The sequence below is a fragment of the Amblyomma maculatum genome, chromosome 4 (assembly GCF_055883805.1).
Source record: "Amblyomma maculatum isolate TAMU_Amacu chromosome 4, ASM5588380v1, whole genome shotgun sequence".
In the NCBI taxonomy this organism is placed as follows: domain Eukaryota; kingdom Metazoa; phylum Arthropoda; class Arachnida; order Ixodida; family Ixodidae; genus Amblyomma; species Amblyomma maculatum.
The window spans coordinates 194,922,057-194,940,129 of NC_139347.1; the positions used below are offsets into that span (position 1 = coordinate 194,922,057).

At 49.2% G+C, this 18,073-nt stretch overlaps 1 protein-coding gene across 1 annotated transcript; it reads left to right on the top strand.

Moving 5' to 3' along the window:
• Nucleotides 1-4,961: 4,961 nt before the first annotated feature.
• LOC146193940 (uncharacterized) lies at nt 4,962-15,990 on the top strand. Its single transcript, XM_084600138.1, has 2 exons — nt 4,962-5,191; nt 13,779-15,990. The coding sequence occupies exon 2, from the start codon at nt 13,791-13,793 to the stop codon at nt 15,885-15,887; it is 2,097 nt and encodes a 698-aa protein (XP_084456264.1). The 5' UTR covers nt 4,962-5,191; nt 13,779-13,790; the 3' UTR covers nt 15,888-15,990.
• Nucleotides 15,991-18,073: the final 2,083 nt, after the last annotated feature.

Sequence of the window (18,073 nt, forward strand, 5' to 3'; positions counted from 1 at the left end):
CATGTTAGGGTCGGCGCGGCGAAACAGGCGTTTTTCTCCTCTACTTAGACCAGGACGGGCTCGTTTGGTAGTTGAATTCTTGATTGGAGGAGGGCCTGAGCTCTTTCTTTTCGGACAGAACTTGTAAAGGCCATCACGAACTGTGCTTTGAATATCTCCCAATCCTAGAAAGAAGTCTCGTGATTTTCAAACCAAACTCGGACATGTCCTTGAAGAACAAAGTAGACCTGCCTGAGTTGCGCAGCGTCGTTCCAGCCGTTGAAATCTGCCACACGGTCGAAAAGGTCCGTCCAATCTCCCGCATCTTCATCCGGTAGTCCATGGAAGCAGGGGGGCTCACGGGGTTGGACGAAAACAACCGGTGCTGTAGGCTGGGCCATTGTCAGCGTCGATGCCTCCCGAGATCGAATGGGGTCAGGCAGCAGACCGTGTTCGGGTTGTAGGCCTTGAAGTCGGCGGCTGGCTCGGTGACCTGTAGGCTGGTCTTCCAGGGAGACAGGAACACGGCTTGGATCTTCGCTTGAAGGATCAAAGGCAGCACCTCCACCAGATGTCTCGTAGTGGTGACGAGGTCGACGACACAAATGAAGACACAGGCTTGATGGTACGGAAATTAACTCTTTATTGGGCTGACTTGCGCCCGCAAAAGAACTAAGCAACTCGGCGGCGGCGATAGCGGCAAACGTGTTGGTCGATCGTCGAACAAAGAATGCCCGTCACAATCGGCAACGCTCAATTTAAAGGCTGCACAGAACAATCTAGATAACGTCGCAAACAGCTACCAGCACGGGCTGGAACATTATGGAAACACACCCGAGTGGCCCGAACCTTCGAGACAGATCTGGGTGCATTTTGCGCTACTGATAAAGGTGTGACTCCCGACATCGAGCATTAACAAACAAAGATTACGGAATTGATACGCGGTCCAGAATCAGAGTGATAAGCCTGTATGCCGGCGGCTGTTGAAAAACAACAAATACTGTTTTGAAGGTTTCGCGGCAATACAATTACGTCATCGAGATAGCACAAGTACATCGTCCATTTCAAGCCGCGCAGGAAAGAGTCCATCCTGCGCTCGAATGTTGCGGGCGCATTACACAAGCCGAAAGGCATCACCTTGAATTGATACAGGCCATTGGGAGTGACGAAGGCGGTCTTCTCTCGGTCCCGTTCGTCGACTGCGATCTGCCAGTAACCGGAACGAAGATCAATGGAAGAGAAATAACTGGCACCGTGCAAGCAGTCGAGGGCATCATATATCCTGGGGAGCGGGTAAACGTCCTTTGTAATTACTTGAGGTGTCGGTAATCAGCGCAGAATCTCCAGGTATTGTCCTTTTTAACAAGCGCAACAGGCGACGCCCATTGACTGCTCGAAGGCTCTATAATGTTTTTTGCTAAAATCTTGTCCGCTTCATCTTGTATGACGCGTCGTTCAGAAATGGCGACTCGATAAGTTCTTCTGTGAATTGGGCGGGCGTCTCCGGTATCGATACGGTGTGTAACGACGGTCGTTTGTCCTAAGGGGCGGTCACCAAAATCGAAAATATCACTGTACGAAATCAGAAGACTCGTAGGTGCTGTAGCACGGTCAGGGCGCAGTGCAACCATTCCTGATATGCGGGCCTCCGGAGGTGGGGACGGTGCAGGTCGTGTCGACACTTTAGCAGTAGGGTCAGGTAAAAGAGCGGCCACAATGACGTCAGACAGTGGGGTCAGTTCAGCGTGTGTAATGCCCTCAGGAAGAACGTGCACAAAAAGGCCGAAGTTCAAGACTGGAATATAAGCATTGTTATTTTCTACGTGCACGATGTTATGAGGGAGAGCGATTCTACGCTGCAGTGTCACGTCGGTTATGGGGCAAACAACGTAGTCGCCGTCAGGAACGGAGGGGAAAGGCGACATGAGTACATACACTGCAGCTTCTGGTGGCAGACGAGTAAATGTAGAGGAGCGGAGTCGGAGCGTTGAAGTATCAGAGGCCTGTTTGTCAGGACAGAGTGGCAGGTCCAGATGAAGCAGTCCAGAAGAACAGTCAATGAGCGCGGAATGTGTAGTTAAAAAGTCGAGTCCTAATATAACGTCGTGAGGGCAACTGGTGAGGACTGTAAATAGCAAAGCGGTCGGCAATGGTAATTCTCGCAGTACACATACCAATCACAGTAGCTGTGTTGCCATCAGCAACATGAACGGTAGATGAAGAAGCGGGTGTGAGGACTTTGTTGAGGCGTTGACGGAGCGAGGAACTGAGGACGGAAATGTGGGCGCCAGTGTCAGTAAGGGCAGAAACTGAGACTCCGTCCACAAAAATGTCAATGAGGTTACGTCTGGGAGCGAGGGTCAGTTCCGAGTTGACAGTCCGGGTCGGTAATGCAGCGTGACTCCCGGGCGCTGCACTCGCTAGTTTCCCGAGTAGGTGCCGGCGTATGATGGGGAGGAGTTGCGACGAGGCACCGGTGAACGGGATCGACGAGACCGTGGAGATGGAGATTGGCTGGAGTGACAGACACTTGAGACGGCTTCGGTGTGAGGTTCATCTGGGTGAGGAGGGAAGTGTCCAGGTCCATCATATGCGGGGCGGAGCTGTTCAGGTTGGGCAGTGAAGCGCCGAGGTCCGTAGTAGTACCGACGGTCAGCGTTGTAGTAAGAACGAGAGGCGGGGAAGGTACAACTGCGGCAGTAACGTGAAGTGTGGCCGGCTCGACAGCAAATAAAACAAATTGGCCTGTCATCTGAGGTGCGCCACTCTGCAGGATTGCGACTAACGTAGGGACGTGGGGGAGCTTGGCTAGTAGTTGCAGCAGCCACTACAGGAACAGGATGCGATGGTGACGAGAGCGGCATGGGGTTGGAGGAAAGACCGACGTTGGCAAGTTCCTGGCGGACAACAGCCTGTATCATGGCCCCGGTGTCGGGCAGTGGAGATGGGAGTGGTGCAGGAGCTAAGGCCTCGAGTTCGCGCCAGACGATCCGAGTCATGGTTGTGGACAGAGAAGGCTGTTGCAGAGGAGTCAGATCATCGCATAATGATGTAGCTGCCGTGTTCGGAAGGCGCTGAAAGCTATGTACCAGGCGTCGTTGTTTAGCCTGCTCGAATCTTCGTCAAACTTGAAGCACCGACTCGACTGTAGAGCAATCCATGCAGAAAAAGATTGGATTGGAAAACATTTATTGTCAGCGATGAGCGCTTTGTGTGCGCTACACTTAGATGGCCTCAAGTCCGTTGCTCACGGCGACCTTTTGAGCCCACTCAGTAACCTGAACTTGCGTTAACGGGTCTGAGCTGGCCAGTATAGCCTCCCACCGCACAAAAGAAGGGACTGTAGTAGGTCCGCTGGTGGCGGCGCTTTTTTGCAGCTCCTTAATATCTGATCGTATCCTGCTATTCCGCCGCAGAGTTTACAATTTGGATTGTATTGTGCTGGGTACATGTGCGCTAATTTAGAAGGGCTGAAGAAGGCACGCGTCTGGAGCCGACGCCAGATTACTTCCTTCCTTTCGTCTTCTCTTTTCTTGTCTGGTGGAGGATATATCCGCCTTTCTAGTTTAAAGTGATTAGTGCAGTCATGAAATGAGATTAGTGCATCTCTCGAGAAATTGGGGGAATCAACCTGGCTCACTGCTCGGCTGACATAACCTCGAACTATACTGTGAGCCAACTCGTTTCCTTCGTTCCCCGAGTGTGCCGGCACCCATATTAATTCACATCTTTTTGGTTCCAGTCTTTATATCTTGAAATTCGCTCTGTCTCTTGGAGATCATGCCCCTCGCAAAATTGGTTATAGCAGATTTGGAGTCGCTAATTATGGTAACCGCTTTGGTGCTGATCATCGCCATGGCGATAGCCGCCTCCTCCGCTGTCCCTGAGTAGTTTGTTTTTATTGAACTTGCCGTTAATGTTTTACCCGACTCGTTCACGCCCACGATAGCAAAAGAGTTGACTCCTTTGTATTCCGCCGCGTCTACATAAACAGTGTATTCAGAGCCTTCTAACTTGGCCTCAAGGGCCTTTGCTCTTGCTTTTCTCCTGCCTTCATGAAAAGCAGGGTGCATGTTTTTGGTAGCGGTTTAATAGTAAGTGCGTTCCGTACTTCAGTCGGCAGTTTTACTTGTGCATTTCTTTCCGAGATTCTATCTTGTAGTCCTAATTTACCTAGGATTTTCCATCCCATGGATGTGGTGGCGAGCCTCTTTAGCTGTGTTATTATATGCGCCTCGCATAGTTCCATGGTGTTATTGTAGACTCTCAGTTTAAGAAGTCTTTCCGTAGGGGTGCAGCGGGGTAGCCCCAGTGCTGCTTTATATGCCTGCTGTATGATCGCTTCAATTTTGTTCTTTTCTGCCACCCCTAGTTTGAGGTAGGGGATGGTGTACACTAATCTGAGGATGTTGAACGCGTCATCTGCGATGCCCTTGAGGATGTGCCCTACCTTTCCAGCATGGAGCTGTTCGCCTTTTTCGGTACAGGGGTGAAACTAAGAGGCGGCTGTGCGATGTGAGCGCATTTTAAAGATCCCCGGGTGGTCGAAATTACTCCGTAGCTCTCCACTACGGCTCCTCTTTCTCTTTCCACTTTAACTCCCATCTTCCTCCCTTCCCTTGCGGCGCGGTTCAGGTGCCCACAGACACAAGTGTGACAGATACTGCGTCTTTCCCTTCCTGTGAACCAATTATTATTATTATTATTATTATTATTATTATTATTATTATTATTATTATTATTATTATTATTATTATTATTATTATTATTATTATTATTATTATTATTCAAGAGAAACAGGAAAGCTTAAAGTTCATCCTAACAACTGCTGAAGCAGAAAAGCTGCGTTTTAGTGCGTAGAGTGCAAGCAGACGATACTCGTAGTCAGCAGTCAGCACAGTCAGCACCAGTCAGTACGCTGGCACCTTTCCGGCGTTGCCGCGCTTGCGCAGACGAGCGGTGACATATTAGGTCACCGAGTAACCGCCTCAGCGCAGAATGGCTGCCGACGGCATCACGTCGTAGGCTTCGTGTTTGTAGCGCTACTAGCTCTTCGCAACTGCCCTGTGTGCATGAAAGTTTTTTTTTACCTCTTAGTGACTGTATATGATCGCCATACTCTTTAGTGTGTTTTGGTTAACTATATAGATCGGCGCTTCTCGGCGCTGCCGCAGCCAGCGGTGTTGTGTGTGCGTAACCGCCAAGAGCCAAGGTGAGTGCTTCGTCTCGCGTTTCGCGGTCATTTCCTTGTACTTCCTCTGCTGTCAGTTCTGTGATGAGCACTTCACCTCAGTTCTGCCATGTGCATTTCACCCGACTCGTACGCTAGCTCCTTGCTGTTCCAGTACTGCCGGCTGTGCGTACAATGTTTCCTCGGCGCGCTTGTAAATTGGAAATTGTTTAAGGGAAGACGCATGCTTCTCAATGGACCCCTGAATCACGCCGTAACGGAAGAGGAGATGCCGGTGTGCTAGACGAGACTTTAAAATATGCTCCTGCCTTACCGCTGATACAGGTGATGCCGCGCTTCTACAATCGGCTTTTACCGTCGGAGCACATTGAAAACTTTGTTCAAGTCTGCGTGTTGCAGAAAGGGCTGGTCTTTTGCGCGTTCTGCTTTGTCACAGGTGCGATCACTGTCGGCTTAGCTTCGATGCTTTTGTTCAGCCACAGAGTGCCTCGCGGTGGTGGAGTGGTTAGGTGTTCGACTGTTGTACCTGAAGATGGATTGAATCCCAGCCGCAGCGGCCCCTTTTCAGTGGAGGCGAAAAGCAAGGGTGCCGTGTGCTGTGCGATGTCAGTGCACGTCAAAGAACCCCAGATGATCGAAAATTTCGAAGCTCTCCAATACGGCGTCCCTTATAGCATGCGTAAACAAACCGGGCGTCTCCAACTTACAATGCTATGCGGGCCGGAATGAGAACATTTCGTCCTCGGATTTTTTTTGCTTGTTTTGGTTAACGGGTGGGGGTGGGGGTTAACATGCCAAAGCGACTCAGGCTATGAGAGACGCCGTAGTAAAGGGCTCCGGAGACTTCAACTACGGGGCTAGGAATGGTAGGCCCCCGCGACGGGAGTCGCCTGCCACCGGTGGTTGTACCTGTTATAGGCCGTCATTGCACTCGCCGCCGCTTTGGTGGCTGATAACGGCTGTTGTGGAGGTGGTGAAGGGTGGCAGTTCCTGACCCTACGGGGCTGGGACGGTAGTTCAACGCCGCTTGCGACGGGGGCTAGCCAGCCACTGATTTTTATCTGTTGCAGGCCGTCATTGCACCCGCCACCGCTTCGGTGGTGGTGGACGGCGGCTGTTGTTGCGGCGCGCGTCTTTCTCTCCCTCTTCTTTTATTTCCTGTCTATTTTCTCCTCTGTCCTGCCCCGCCGGGGTGGTGCAGTGGTAAGACGCCCTACTACTGTGCCGGAGTACCCGGGTTCGAGCCCGACCTCGGCGGCTGCGTTTCGATGGAGGCGAAACGAAGAGGCGTCCGTGTGCTGCGCGATGTCAGCGCACGTTAAAGATCCCCAGGTGGTCGAAATTACTCCGTAGCCCTCCACTACGGCTCCTCTTTCTCCCTTTCCACTTTCACTCCCACCTTCCTCACTTCCCTTACGGCGCGGTTACGGTGTCCACAGAAAACAAGTGAGACAGTTACCGTGCCTTTCCCTTCCTACAAATAAATCAGTTCAAAATCAGTTCTCCTCTGTCCTCGCCCCGCCGGGGTGGTGCAGTGGTAAGACACCCGACTACTGTGCCGGACTACCCGGGTTCGAATCCGACCTCGGCGGCTGCGTTTCGATGGAGGCGAAACGAAGAGGCGTCCGTGTTCTATGCGACGTCAGCGCACGTTAAAGATCCCCAGACGGTCGAAATTACTCCGTAGCCCTCCACTACGGCTCCTCTTTCTCTCCTTTCACTTCCACTCCCACTTTCTTCCCTTCCCTTACGGCGCGGTTTAGGTGTCCACAGAAAACAAGTGAGACAGTTACTGCGCCTTTCCCTTCCTATAAATCAATCAATCCTCCTCCTCTGTCCGCACGAGGCAGCGGAGGTGGCTCAGCTACAGTGCCTAGAACAGCTACAGAACCAGTAGCAGACCCGTGCATTTTCTTTTCTTTCTTCCTACAACCACTACAACACGCTTTTCTCTATCTCTCTCTCTCTCCTCTTCATTTTCTTTCTTCTCTCCACACGAGGCAGCGGAGGTGGCTTACAACAACAGAGCCAGTAGAAGCCCGTGCATTTTCTTTCCCTGCTTCCCACTGACAGGCGCCTTGCTTTGCGCCTCCGTCGAAGCGGCTGCCGCGGACGGGCAACCACGGTGGGTTGAGGCTGCTTATCCCGAAAAGGCTGAAAATTTGTGACAGTCTCTCGTTTACTTAAAAACTGGTTGTGTGTTGTTTCTGCTGCCTTCGTATAACCCAGAACACCCGCAAGCTTGCGGAACGTGCTCTGAAGACGTTCCTCCTTAATCGCGGCGACGTTACTTACAAGAAGAACGTTGAAATGACCAAATGAATTAAGAAGGCCAACTGTTTAGACAATCCGCATTTTTAAATTCAGCTTTCTTCTCTACAAACCGTACCTACTTTAACACAAGCTTTAGCGGACACGTTAAGGAGAAAATCAGGCGTCGGCGTTGTGCGCGAAAAGTCACGAGTCTGGCGCTGGCTGGCGGCCGACAAGGCCGAGTGCGAATTGGAAGCAGGGCTCCCTGACGTTACGTTTCGCAGGAGCTGCCAACTCTGGAATCTCCATCACAATCAGCCTGAGTCAGATAGGTTACCCCTATAGGTCACGCAGGCAACGTTCAAAAGGTTTGGTTGAAACGGAGTTTTATATGTCTGGATGTATATCTACGCTACTGCGTTATGCCCTTGTTCAGTGACACTGGCAGCAATATGTTCTACGCATACAAAACCTATAGTGATCAGTATACTTAAAACTTCGAGGACAGCATTCGGTAAGGTCAAACATCTCTTGCGGCCTCTTGCCGTGTATCGCTACGAGGTGGAAGATGCACTATTCGAAGCCAGCAGTTGGGCATTTTTCTCTGCTAAGACGTTTTTGTATTCATCTGAGTCCGAACACTCCAGCGTAGAAAGAGAGGACAATGACAGCATTACATGTTGTCTAACTGCCCTGACACCCGTACTAACTTGTTCCGAGGTGGCAGAGCATTGAGCAAGGTGGAGATCTGGGTAGGTCATGATTTACAGGGAGGCTTAGCGCGAGACGGGAAGATGACAAGAGAGGGATACGGGACGAGCGCTTACAAGTCGAATTTGGAGAGCGTCGGTCGAAAGAAGGTCGGCCAGCAGCATCTTCGTGACGTCGCAAAGTACTTCCGTGAGTCAGACCTTTCCCTTTTGCTCACGGATAAAGAAAGCAGGTTTGCGCTCAGTCCCAAGACCTGTTTGACGAAAAGGCCCACTGCTATTCGGTAAAAAAACAAAAACAAAAAACAACAACTTCAAAGCAACAGTGTTAAAACCCGGAAGGGTCAAGACCAAGGCCGTTGCACTTCTGAATGACCTAAGTTTGGGAAGGCTGAGCAAAAGTGTTCAGAAGAGCGAGGGTTACACTTCGTCTCACAAGATATCTGCAGCACTGTGAAAGACAGAGGAGCCCTTGCAATTGTGCTCCAAGGTGCTTTTCGCCCCTGCGCGCTATAATAGACCATTGTGCTCCTACGGTCACCCCCGCCAATTTGGGGGTGAGAGACGCGTAGGAGCACAATTGCCTATTGCATTGCGCGTGATTCTGGTTGGACCGGGGTGCCTCCGTCTTTCGCAGTACTGCAAACATCTTGTTCGCAGCACCGCTCCTCTACCGTATCATTCCTCACATTCAAACTCATGAAGCGTGGTATCGTCTCCTTGTCCCTTAGATCTGCACTGTCCAAGTCGTGTATTCACCAAGTAGAATCGAGTTTCGGAATTCAGGCCGAACGCCTCAAGGATGCTCGCTATCCTGTTTCTGTGCCGACGGCTGTCGCGGAAGGCTTGCTAGAAGCATGAAAAGATTGAACCTGTTCCCAGCGCTGCCACTGAAGACAGAAAAATAAATGCGCGGTGGTGCCTCGCGTTCACCGCGTATCGCATGACATAAAGAGGATAGCAAGTAAGCTTGGTGTTGACGTGGTTTTCACGGCACCTTGAAAAATGTCAAGCCTTTGCGCACTCACGAGTCAAAGCCACCAGAAACCGGCTTGTAGCATCGAACATGTAACTAAGTTCTATGTTTGCGAAGTAATTAAGTGTTGTATACGAAGTCCCTCTGAGCTGTGGCCGCGTCTATGTAGGCCAGACTGTCTGATGTCTTAATGAGCGCTTAAGGGAACACGCGGCATCCTTTAAATCATCCAACTACCTGCCTAAGCATTGTTTGAGCCGCAAATGCCGTCCACGTTTTGGTAAAACAAAAGTTCTTGGCAGTTCTAAAGGACAACTAGCAAAGGAGCTCCATGAGGTTTCATTCATTTATAGATTAGGAACCGATAAGTGCGTGAGTGAAACTTCGGTTGGCTCTGTTACAAAAGGAAGCTTTGTTTCTAAATGCTGAGTAATTTCTTTCGTATGCTTCCGTTATTTTTTTTTTCATGCTTTATTTGTCTTCGTGTTTCCCTAGATTGTAGTGGTTTAATCTGGCTTATCTTTCCCCTTCATCCAAATTCAGATAGCTGAACATGCATACACAGTTCATCGAGCTCGTACAATCTTTTTCGCTTCCAATTTCAGTTGTAAGTTAGCACTCGTCTTCTGTCCCTCTCTTGTCCTCGCCTGTCTCGTGCTAAGCAGAGCATTGATGGGAGAAAGATATTGATGCCGTATTTACTCTAATCTAGGCCAACCACGATTCTAAGCCAACGCCCGAAAGTCGAAGTGCCCCCTCCCCCCCCCCCCCCCCCCAAAAGAAAACTGCTCGAATATGAGTCGGCCGAGAAAACATTCGAGAACCACAGCAGGGGCAGCGCGAAAACGGCATTTATATACGCCAACCTGCTCCCGCTCACTCGTCGTTACCACCACCGACCCCATTGTCACTGTCCTACTCGTTGAGTGCAGTCTCCTGAGCCAAGAACTGCATTGGAGGTGCCGCACATTTGGAATGGCACCAATCTTTCCGACACTTCCTAGCGACGCGCACTTGATGCGGGCTGTCGGAGTTAGCTCGCTCGTTTCACTCAGCCAGTTAACGTAAACGTACGTAGCCAATCTTGAAAATATTTGTTCGGGCATGCAACAAGCGACTGTAGCTGGCCCGTCATGTCACCAGGCATTATCGCGATGCCAGTACAAGCTTTTACTAGCACAGCTTCTTCGGTCAGGCGCCGACAGTAATAATGCAGGGCGAGGAGGAAATGTTTGGATGACAGAGCCCTTGGACACCGTTGCCGCATAATTTTAATGAAATCTTCAACCATTTTGCTCGCCATTTATCCATTTTAATGAGCGCGAACGATGACTTTGCTATGGAAGACTGCGCTTCTGGGATCGTGGTTTATGATCCGACGACGAAATCATTGAATCTAATTAAAGAGTTTCGTATCTCACGTTTCAAGGCGTACGTCTTTCTTGCCTTATGTTTCGTGTGACCAGAAAACGTCCTTCGCACATCCAAAGATCGATAATAATCACGAGGGATAAGGGTAGATGGAGAATAATTCAGTAATCTGCGATTCGCCGATGACATTGCCTTGCTAAGTAGCTCAGGGGATAAACAGCAAAGAATGATTGAAATACCTATACAGGAAAAGCAGAAAGGTACGCTTGACAATCAATATGCAGAAGGCTAAGGTAATGTTCAGCAGTGTCGGGAAGGAACAGTAGTTTACGTATAGATAGCAAAGCACTGGAAGTAATAGGCGCATATGTCTATTTAGGACAGGTAGTAACCGCAGATCCGGACCATGAAATGAAAATAAAACGAATAAGAATGGGATGGAGCGCATTTGGCAAGCACTCGCAGATTATGATCAGCTTATCGGTATCGCTCAAGAGGAATTAAGTATACACCAGCTGCGTCTTACCTGTGCTCACCTTCAATAAAACTTGTTGCTGGGCTAGTTGGTGATACATTCGTAGAATAATGGCTCCCACGGCTGGCCACCTGGGTGTCTCGCACATACGACAGCCTGCGCTAGAGCACTATACCTGCGCCGACGTTTCTACTGGCCGGGGCTCTACCGCTCTGTCCAGTAGTACATTGCCGCATGTGAACTGTGTCAGCGTCGGAAGAAGCCCACAATTTTGCCTTCAGGTCATATGCAGCCGATACCCATACCGACTGACCCGTTTTCCCGTATAGGCGTTGACCTCCTAGGCCCCTTTCCAGTTTCCGCCTAGGGGAACAAATGGATCGCCGTCGCCACCGATTACGCTACTCGACGCTATTATCCGAGCCATCGCGACCAGCTGCGCCACAGACGTCGCTGACTTCCTTCTAGAAAACGTGATTCTTCATCATGGTGTTCCTCGTGAACTACTAACTGACCATGGCCGCTGTTTCCTGTCGCGAGTGGTTGACGAAATTCTCCGTTCGTGCTCCGTCCGCCACAAATTTACCACCGCCTATCACCCCCAGACCAACGGCCTCACGGAACGTCTAAACCGTACCCTCATAGACATGCTGGCCATGTATGTGTCTAACGATCATCGAGATTGGGACGTTCATGTCCCTTTTGTGACATTCGCCTACAATTCATCTGTCTATTCTACCGCTGGATACTCTCCATTTTATTTATTATTTGACCGACACCCGTTACTACCCTTCGACACCTCCCTACCCGCGGCAGACGCCATCAGTACTTACGCCAGTAATGCCTTCGCCCGTGCTCATGATGCCTGCCGGATAGCTCATGCCAGGCTCTCTGCATCCCAAGACTCCCAAAAGTTCCGGTACGACAGCCGCCACCGTGATGTCCACTACACTCCTGGATCTCTCGTTTTGCTGTGGCTCCCGTGCCGTCGAGTGGGCTTGTGTGAAAAACTTTTGCCGCGTTACACTGGCCCTTACCGTCTTTTGCGCCCATGACCGACGTCACCTACAAAGTTGAATCTGTGTTTCCGAAGTCCCCGTCCACAGCTCCAACCTCCGAAATAGCCCATGTGTCCCGTCTAAAGCCCTATTATCAACGTTCTATTTCGCTAACATAGACAGCACCGGGGCTGTGCTTCTCCCACGGGGCGGGGGGGGGGGGGGGGGGGGTAGTGTTACTTAGCTGTATTCGCTGTTCGTGTATGGATGAAGTGCAACAGACTCCGAGAAGACGACGACGCTGCGAAATCAGTGCCCTCATTGTGCGGACAGCTTTCGGACTGTAAATCTTCCACGTAACAATATTAGGCACAAATTTAATGCGATTCGTGAGCATAAATGCATTGACGACGCGGCTTTTTTCCTGAACAAAATACGTCGCTCAGAATCCGCATGGGTCGAGTCAAAAGGTCGTACAAACCGGCCCAGCGAACCAAAACGCTGCTTTTTACACATTTGTTCTATGGCAGGAACAACATATTTGCTTCGTGATACAGTTTATTGATTTGCACATCTCGGGGTCGCAAAAATATTCGTTTTCTGCTCGCGCATCTGCACGCTCCAAACCAATGCGATCGCCTGCGCAGCGATGAGCTACCACCGGCTCGCTGCATCAAAAACAGGCCGCGCGGCGCCGCCACTGTCGATGAAACGACCGAGCGGCGGCACCGTGCCGTGCTGAACTACAGCCAATTAACAATGTATAGCCATAAGTTAATCAAGGGCAATCATGGCACAACACCAGCCGAACAAGGCGCAGTCAAGGCTTTCGCAGCCTTCCAGGAGCTCGTGTCGCAGAAAGGCCGGTGTCGTCGGCGGCGTTGGCAGTGAGCGATAAATCCCGGCATGCACTTCATAAATAAAAAGCAACTTCCAAAATGGGCTGGGTGGGAATCGAACCAGGGTCTCCGGAGTGTGAGACGGAGACGCTACCACTCAGCCACGAGTTCGATGCTTGAAAGTGGTACAAAAGCGCTTCTAGTGAATGCGGTGTTGCCTTAGAAATGTGCCGTAGGACGTTATACTGCGGTGTATATCGGTAATTATGAGCATGTTACTTACAGAAGTCGCAGTTACACGAGTAGCGAAGTACGTTTCCGCTACATTTCTTCTGCGCTCTGCGCACATGCAGAGCCATCTTGCGGCAAACACAGAAGAACCCCTCCTCGCAATGTGCGGCGCTGCCCCGACACGTGGCGCGCCACTCGCCCCTGACGTTTCGCCGTGCACCCTCACAGGTTGTAGAATCAAGCGTCTTTCTTTAGATCACTATCTTCGCTCACCCGCTTCTCCCCTTCGGGCCGCGCGGGTACCGGTGCGAGGATGCCCCAATACCCTTGCGTTTAATAAGTTTTCTCGGCGAGGTGCAATAACGCTATCGCGTTCCACTCTTGAAGGCGAAGCTTAAGCGTCCTCCAAATCTTTTCTTTCTTCTCTACTTTCTCTCACATATAGCACATACTTTCTCTCACAAGGCACATAGCCATGCACATGAAATTTTCGCTTCCCTCCAGGGTTAACCAAAGTTAAAGCAGCAAATTTTTTTTAGTCGAGTAGTAAGGTGCACATACGCAAGCTAAGGTCCACAAGGGGAGCTATAGGCTGGAGGAGCAATTAATGATGTCACGTGGTACCTACCCTTCGACAAGGAGCCTAAATTTTGCTCCAGTTATTCAGCAGATTGCTTTCTAGGGAGTTGGATGCCGGGATGTTGTTGGTGGTGATACTCGGAGCTATAAAGTGTCTGTAATGGCTCTCGTTGCAGAAAGGCGACGACATGGAGCTGGCATGCAGTGTTCACGGAGACGTCGGAAGGGAAATCCGTTGTCTGGATTCATCGCGGCTTGGTGCCAGAATAAATAAGCTACTGGTTACATTCGAGCACTATGGACTGAACTTGAAAACACGTTGCTGCCCAACAAACTGCTACCTGGCATGGTACTTGCCCCTTTTGAACAGGACGTTATACGAGGCTGCGATGCAGCTCACTGAACACTCTCCCGGCGCCTTTACAATGAGCATTATCCCAAGCGTTGACGTCGATGTTGTGCGTTCTGACAGCTCCTTCATAGAAGCTGCAATCCTGCTGTACTGGCTGCTCAAACACCACCGCTGCATCAGGATTCTGGTCCTGGGAATCAAGGCCTTTCCCGTATCGTGCTTCCCGGCATTGCTCAGCGAGGCACTCTTGGCCAATAAGGGACTCGTGGAGGTTCAAGCTCACCCAGTCAACGATACCGAAAGCTGGCGGAAAGCTCGCGAATGCAGTGTGCTGGCTGCTGCCCTAGGCAAACTATCGCCTCGACTCGAGTCCTTGGACGTCACGTCTCTCATAATGGATGGCGATTCCGCAGAAGCAATTGCCAGCACGATTAGGCGGGGTAACTTACGCCGCCTGGTGCTCTATACTAGAATGCCGGTCACAGTCGCGAAGAAACTATTCTGGGCCTCAACCGCGTCTACGAGCTTGAGCTCTCTCGAGATCGCTGGCTTCAGTGAGTTCTCCAAGTCGAATGCTATAATCCTTGCCGCTGCACTGAAGCGCAACAAGATACTGCAGAAACTTTCCATAATGTCTATAGAAGGATGTGCGGTTGGTATTATCCTCGCATCCCTGGAGGACAACGACACTTTGAAGGAGCTGTGCTTTCACTATCCTATGAATCCTTTGGGTAATACAGCTTGCCGCGGCCTTCACCCACTGCGTGTAAACACAGGGCTGAGTTGCGTCAAGCTGACCGGCATGAGCCTTGGACACAGCTGTGCAGCTGTCCTCGCAGACATTCTTAATGAAAACAGCACACTTCAGGAGCTAATTCTTTCCAACAATGGGATCAGAAATCCTGGGGGATGTGCACTGGCTAATGCTTTGGGCCACAACTCCTCTTTAAGGCGTTTCGACGTCTCCAATAACCAATTTGTTGGTCCTGCAGTGGTGCAGTGCTTTATAGATGCCTTAGCTGTAAACAGCACTCTTGAGTGTGTCTACCTCGGCAGAGTTGACGTTCCCGAAGAATGGGTGCCCGCATGGCCTCCAGAGGGAAATGTGCCCGCTCGACTGCATGTAACTTGGAACACACGTGGACTCGACAACTACGCCGAACGCCTGCGAGGTGACGACCGTCTCTCTCATCCATATGTTGGATGGATACATGACGCCGCTTCCTCTGGCATTGTGCAGTGGTTCTCCGTGGCTGGCGCAATAAGTGCGTCGCTAACAGAACTGACCCTCGAGTATGATCTTTCTGTGGACACAGCTAGCTCTGCTGCAATCGCCTCCTTTCTGGAGGCCACTGGTTCCCTGAAAAAGCTTGTCGTACGTCCAGCCATCTACTCCCACACTTCCATCACCAACATAATCAATGCCCTTGCCCTCAACAAGAGTGTCTGCAATGCAGAGTTCCATCAGCACCTGCACATCAACCGTGACATCAAGGCTGTTCAGGCCGTATTTCGCACCAACCGAACTCTGCATCGTCTGATGTTCACCGAATGCTGTCTGGAAAATAAGGACACCGAAATCCTGGCGTATGCTTTGGAGAATAATTTTGTGCTTTTGAAATTCGAATTCAAAAGCTTCAGTTTATGGGACAACATGTATCCTCTCCTGTGCATCCTAAACAGGAATCGATTTTTTCTGAATCGTGCCGTGGAGTGTGTCTTGGACCCTGCAGCAGACTCTCACTCAGTGGGAGCTCTTGAGCGTCTTCCCGTGTGTGATTCGCTCCTGGATGCCGTGTCCGATGCCTCAGGCAAGACGCGCGAGGAGAGCAGGTGCTTGGTGCTCGACGCAGTCCGCCGACTAAATAAGTCTCCCAATATGACCCCGTCCGAGCCCCCCAAAAATCGTGAGCGAGCGAAAAAGCAGTTGTAGAAAAAAAATAAAACTGTTTCATGATATTCATGCGACTTATCAAAAGCATTTAATTGTGATTTTCGCTGCCTCACAGGAGACCTTTGAGGAATAAATAAATAAACATTATATTGTCAATCAATGAAAGATTTTAAAAATCTTTCTCAAGCACTTGAATTTTATTCCAGTTGTAATGCGAAGGTGCAACTGCGTGATGTATGTGTTGCATTTTTAGTGCAGCTGTATTTTTTTTTTTTCGAAAAGTTTGCCACATTTAGTTTTTAGTTTTCAAGTATGCATTATAGCCCAACATGTATGCAGCCAAGACTTATGGCTGAAAACCACTACTAGTGCATCTCAAGGGCAAAGCTTTTAGGAGGTATTATCTGGATGGGCTATAATAACGTTGCTATTCTGAGGCAGTGAGAGGGACATCCATTTACCGATGCTGTGGTGCATGCGAGAGAACCCATTACAGAAGGTGTGTGGCACATTTTATGCCATTACGCACAGCTATAGAAACTCTCCATGTTTGGAATTCCCGTGCTCGATTTCCCAATACTGATTGCTGCATTAGTGGATCAGAAAAGAAAGAAGTACTCAAAAGCTCTGTTTTAATATGGCATCTCTTGAAACCTTCAGTAGCTTCATAGTATGAAAACATTGCTACTTCCAAGGCAGGGAAGAGCCTGTAACTATTTATTTTGTTATGTACTTTGTGCTTGGGACCTAGTTGAAAAGAACCAGCTCGTTTGCATTCCGATGTCTCCAGGAATGTATAACTTGTGCACTATATGCAATGTGTTTAAAGTAAAGCAATCAAGTATGTACAGCCAAGCATAATGCGAGCTTGTTTAGTGGTTTTTCTTAACGAGAGCATGGTCCCAGAGTTTTATGCACAGCTTTGCTACAGGCATCAAGAGAAACAATGAGGCACAAGGGAAAGAAAATGGTCAAAAGCAAAGTAACTACTCTTTATCATACAACTATAAAAGGGGAAAGTTTCTTATATGTAAATGGGAAACCTTTTCATGTCCTGTGGGTAATACACTTCATATAACCTTTTTTCTAGCAGAACTTTAGCAGTACATTTTTTATAGCATGTCATAAATGACCCCAAAGCAGTCATGTGAATGAGAATAAGTAAACTGACAAAATGCACGGTACAGCATACAAAAAACGAGTTTCAGTAGACCTGCTCTTGAGTAATAGTAAGCCGTAAGAAAACGCATGGTACAAAGTACAGAAATCTTACTTTAGCTTTTCTATCACACACAGAAGCTTGATGCGAGTTGGTTTCAGCTGTTGCTACGACTGCATACATGTGATCCTTATGAATGTAAAAGCTACCAGTTAGGCCAGTCTCTGCCTTCTTTGCAGAATTTTGTGCTTCTTGAGGTAGCCTATAGCCTTCTAATGATGATTTTCGATTACATGTTTTTGGACCTTGTTATCCGCATTTCTGAAAGCTTTTGCATTGCTGCTGTGAGAGAAGGCATGATGAATCTTAAAGAAGCTTCATGAAGAAAGCCCCTTCTTCCCAGCAACTTATTTCGCTTAAGAAGGCCAGGCAGGAGACCTCTCAAATGAGAATGACACATAAGCTTCATATACACAGCATTTTATATTCAATGCACTACACCTGTATGCAACCTTGCATTGCACCACAAGTAAGCTACACATCAGTGTATATCCATTTACTTTCCTGGAACACTCATATATAGCAGCCATTAGGAAACTCTGCTTCGCTGCACAGTAACAACTTGGTTTGACACCGTTCAACTCAGCTGTCACCTTTCCTAGTACTGTACAACGAAATATAAAAAATATCTGGACAATGTTAGTGTAACACTGAAGTGAAGGTTTTTATATAACTTACTGACTCAAAGTATTTAAAAAATGCTGGTAATTAATACTTATCTCTTCTTAGCATGATTACCTATGACTGTAACCGTCCCTGCTTCTACACAGGACAAGAATAAACAGCACTGTACCATGTAGTAGTTCTGCACAAACAGGAAAGCTTATCGTAACATTTTGTTTGTATCTTGCAACAATGTTTATGTGCTCATGCTGATTGTTCTACTGGTGAAACACGTCTCATTACTGGGCATTAAATCAGCAAACAATTTCTTATGCAACAATGTATAAATCTCACAACTGCTCATGTGGCCTACTGTGGCTTAGCTGATGGTTTGCACTGGCCT

Excerpts from the sequence above, each read along its gene's own strand:
- LOC146193940 (XM_084600138.1), top strand. The coding sequence starts at position 13,791 with ATGGAGCTGGCATGCAGTGTTCACGGAGACGTCGGAAGGGAAATCCGT.